Source organism: Aplysia californica, unplaced genomic scaffold (genome assembly GCF_000002075.1).
Source record: "Aplysia californica isolate F4 #8 unplaced genomic scaffold, AplCal3.0 scaffold00412, whole genome shotgun sequence".
NCBI classification, from domain to species: Eukaryota; Metazoa; Mollusca; class Gastropoda; order Aplysiida; family Aplysiidae; genus Aplysia; species Aplysia californica.
Window position 1 is genome coordinate 191,486 of NW_004797682.1, and position 4,526 is coordinate 196,011.

Below are 4,526 nucleotides of genomic sequence, written 5' to 3' on the forward strand. Positions count from 1 at the left end.
ACACACACACACACACACACACACACACACACCTACATTACGTAGGCAAGTGTTCAATTCCTTTTTCTCTGCCATGTTGAATCATCGGGTAATATAAGTAGTCCTATGACACTTAAATCAAGCAAAATCAGGATATCATTGAGCTACAAACAGAATACAGATTATGTGTCTAACTTGGCACTATTATTGTTAGCAATTATTGATAAATTTGTGTGTATACATGTACGTCATGACACACCAAACCAATATGCCAGGATCTGGACAAGATTAAAAGTTATGTTATCTTATCTATCCTTCTCTTCTATCTCTCCTCTTTCCCTCCATCCTGTCTCCCCATCTCCCTTCATTCTCTCTCCCCCTCTCCCTACCCCCCCCCCCCCCCTCTACCAGGGCAATGCCACTGACTGGGGTGTCTTTAGGCCACTCCCAAAGGGGGGATAGTAACACGTTCTTAGGCTCAGTAGAATTGTAAATGGGCTGATTTATCAATGTGGTGCTCATACTGTGCCGGAACAACATAGGGGGAACTGCTGCTTTTTCTTTCCTTATCCTTACTATCGTTATTTTTTCCTCTACGTCTTTTGTATGTTTGTCACTCTCTTGTGACCTGCTATTTCCGGGGTGCCTTGATTGTCGAAGCAGACTTTGTGCTGTTAAGGCTAGACAGGTGAGCAGAGTAAGTCTGATTTCCTGTTTGGACTTCTCTGTTGACATCCGCCCCTTGGCGCTCACATGACCTTATGCAGTTGTGAGCGTCGTAAAACCTTCCTAAAACTAAACTCCAACCGTCTGTCTCCCTCCCCCATCTCCTATCTTCCCCTCACTCCCCTCCCCCCGCCCCCCTCTCCAATCGTCTGTCTCTCTCACCCATTTTCTCCATCTGACAGATGTAGAGCTCCTTGTTTGCTCCGTCACAAGGTACCATCTTCCAACCGCCGCGGTCTGGGTAATACTCGGCGATCATACGGACACACATGTTGGCCGCTAGTGGGGGTGAGGAGGGGAGGGGAGGGAGGGTGAGAGAAGGGGGGTGGTCGAAACAGAGAGGGAGAGGAGGAGAGAGAGAGAGAGAGGGTGGGAGGCCGAAACAGAGGGGGGGAGAGAAGGAGAGAGAGAGAGAGAGAGAGAGGGGGGGGGGATCAGTTGGAGTGGGTACAGTGGAAATGTGTGTGTATGGGTGGAGCGGGAGGGTTGGGGATAAAGGGATGGAGGTTAGTGGGACGAAGATCATCGAGAGTTGGTACCTCTTGTTGCAATTTTTAGTCAAAAGAATTTGAAACAGGTCATTTAAGATATAGGTCAAAGTCATTTCGCTGGTTTAAAAAAAATTAAAACATTATACAAGCTCATGTCGTACGTCATTCAATCTACTTTTAGCTTTGAGAGAAAAAAAATTCATTTTATGTATAGTGACATTTTAGGGTCGGTCAAGAATAGATCAGTTACTCACAACCCTACATCAGGAAACAGATATTGACCATAAAGTTATCATTTAACATCTGAGAAAATAAAAAGAATACATTTCCTGAAAAAAGAGTGAAGAAGCTACACTACAGCGCAAAAAAAAATAATTCTAGACCAAAATAATATGGGTATTCGTGCTTTTGAATATATAATTTTACTTTATTAAAAAATGTTCTAAAATTGGAGAAGAGATCGAGTTGAATCGTGAGTAGGCTAAAGTATAAACGGCGACTACGATACACGTGAACTTCCTGACTGACTTTGAGAAAAGGTCGAGTAGAATCGTGAGGAGGCAAAAGTATAAATAGCGACTATAATAAATGGAATCTTTTAAGCACAAGGGGGCGATCCCAAAAAATGCTCTTTTGAGAAAATCGAAGGAACAGTTTTATGCCCCTTGTTTAGTTTCTTTAAAAGACAAGGAGAGTTTTCTCTAAAACCAAACTTCTCCTATAGGTAGAGCAATGCCCACTTTTGGTGTAGGTCAAGATTTCTGGAAACCCCCGAAATCTGGGTTACCCCGCTTGTCCTTAAAAGCAACCAAAGGCGAACTTACTGTCTGCCTTTGAGAAGTTCTGGAACGGGAGGATCTCGTGAGAGCCGGTGAAGTCCCATTGTTTGATCTCCCCGCTCAGCCAGACTGCGTGGGTGTATCTGAGGACGAGGACATTGTTTGAGTGTTTGTGTGTGTGTGTGTGTGTGTGTGTGTGTGTGTATGTGTGTGTGTGTGTGTGTATGTGTGTGTGTGTGTGTGAGTGTGTGTGTGTGTATGTGTGTGTGTGTGTGTGTGTGTATGTGTGTGTGTGTGTGTGTGTGTGTGTGTGTATTCGGTATATAGTGAAAAATCATTTTTTTCCGGATATTTGAGACCCGTAGGGATATCAACTCATTGATCATTTTTCTCCACCCGAAAGAAATAGTTCACGCCAATTCTTCTTCTAAGTATTATTTTCAAAACTTTAAAAACTACATAGCCATTTCGTAGCGTTGATTCTTTTACATTTTTCTCAAAAGTAGTTGATGCACACCCCTCACTCACAAACGTGACCATTATCTCAAAAACTATCTCAGATATCTGAAACTTGTATTTAAAGAATGCACCAGGAAAAGCTATTCTATACAGAATTAAAGCAATAAACTACAAAAGTTATTTAAAAAATACTCGTTTGGACCCTTTTCTCAGGCACGCCGACATGTTGCTGACAAATCATGGTTGACTCACTTCCATCCTTTCCCACTCCTGATTTCCCTGACTCTCTCCTGGTCCTGGGCGGAGTGAATCTCCACCAGGGTACCTCTGTGTCCGAATGACCTGCTCGGGGAGAAGAGAGGCTCGTTATAAATGTTTTACGTCACATTTAAGATACATTGCTTCGGTCCTGCCAAACTGGGCTCTGTGGGATAATACGTCCTAATATATAGAACAATTCATTTCAATCTAAGTCTCCGGTACTGCTTGAGTGTCATTCATATGGGAAGTATGCTGACAAAATGAGAAATGTATTTTTTTAATGATTTAAACTGTTTCGATAGTGAATAGAAAATTTATCCAATGAATAGTGATCTTACAGCTGTTAAGAAATAAGAATAATATTGCCAAGCTGTGCCAAAGACCAGGGGTTGGCTGGCTGGTCATGTGGATACGAGGAGAAGTGTCCTTGAGTGAGACACAGAAAGCAGCGACCAATGAACACCGGGTTTTGATTGCCAGTAGATCTATCGTCCTACCATTGGTCGAGTGGTTAGTGAGCTCAGACTCAAGGGTCTGTGGTTGGCTCAGTGTTCAGATTGGTGGCCACTTGGGGGTGTTTCTTTGGGCAAAATAAGATAATCATTGCTCAAAAGCTGGGTGCTGCAGGGTGTCGATCAGCAATAGCATAGATGTTTTGTTGTTGTTTTTTTGTGTTGTTAGAAAACGTTTTTGTTTCAGGTTGTATGTATGGTTAAATCTTCACTGACAGCGACAACTCAGCGTACCTGCACTGTTCCTCCGCCTTCCGTCTCGTCAGTTTCTCCTCCGAGAACCACAGACAGCGAGTGTCGTCGAAGGGAAGCCACCCCGGCATGCATTCTGTTGGGGAGAGAAGAGTTAATTGTTCCAGTTCTGTCTGGTATGAACCTAACATCCGGAGACCCAGAGTTCTACATAGCTTTTGATGAGATAAGATAAGATAAGATAAGATAAGATAAGATAAGATAAGGTGCAACTCACACGAAATTGAAAATGAAGTTCGCTTTATTTTCTTTTGTCCATTCTTTACCATCAAAGGAAATTGTTACTTCCTCCCAACCCGACTCGGCCCAGTGACAGAAATATGCAATGTTTGACCCTTGATAAGAGATAAGTGCACAGCCTGTACATTTTCATTATGGACACTTTATAATCAGTGTTTTATATGATGCAATGTGGGTCAATGGCCTTAAACACTAAATAAACTGACCTGTCTTTCAGCCACACCCTCGATCTTATGGAAGGTAAGATATAACACCCAGCCTTCTCGGGAAAAGGCGAAAAACCTCGGAGGCCCCGTGTGCAAGTTGCGCATGTTAAAGATCCCTTGGTGGTCTAAAATCAATATGAGTAAGCTTCGGCCGCCACCCGAGCAAAATACAAAATTTCCAACCAACTGAAAATGTTTAATGGTCCCGCGCACTCATATGACCTAATGCAGTTGCGAGCGTCGCAAAACGCTTGTCAAAAAAAAAGATAAATAAAAAAGACACTAAATAAACTGACTCAACTCCAACATGTACTCACCAGGACAAGCGGCTCTGGGCCCCACCCAGCCTGTGTCCGTACACTCTAGGTAGATGTTGGCCTCGTTCCCTTTGTAGGCCGAGCAAGATACGGCGACTTTAGCCCCTTGTAGGTAGGTGTCCTTGAGCGGCCCCACCGGGTTACCGTCGTGGGGCATCCGGGGCTTACCGCACGTGACTGAGGGGTAGAGGGTGGACAGTTCAAAACCTGTTAACCCAATCCGTGCGTCGTGTTTTACTATCGTATCCATACGACGTGGGGAACTCTGTGCCACCACTTAACCCAATCCGTACGTCGTGTTTTA

The 4,526-nt window shown here is 43.8% G+C and overlaps 2 protein-coding genes across 2 annotated transcripts in view; both read right to left on the bottom strand.

Annotated features, from left to right (window-relative positions):
• Nucleotides 1-3,555, bottom strand: part of LOC101845349 — a gene marked incomplete in the record, with an annotated part of 11,592 nt that extends 8,037 nt beyond the window's left edge. Inside the window, 4 exon segments of the mRNA XM_013085833.1 lie at nucleotides 868-984; nucleotides 2,021-2,118; nucleotides 2,687-2,776; nucleotides 3,442-3,555. Coding sequence (XP_012941287.1) covers nucleotides 868-984; nucleotides 2,021-2,118; nucleotides 2,687-2,776; nucleotides 3,442-3,530 — 394 coding nt within the window.
• A 588-nt stretch (nucleotides 3,556-4,143) lies between these two features.
• LOC101845570 overlaps nucleotides 4,144-4,526 on the bottom strand; it is a gene marked incomplete in the record, with an annotated part of 19,737 nt that continues 19,354 nt past the window's right edge. Inside the window, 1 exon segment of the mRNA XM_035971291.1 lies at nucleotides 4,144-4,399. Coding sequence (XP_035827184.1) covers nucleotides 4,188-4,399 — 212 coding nt within the window.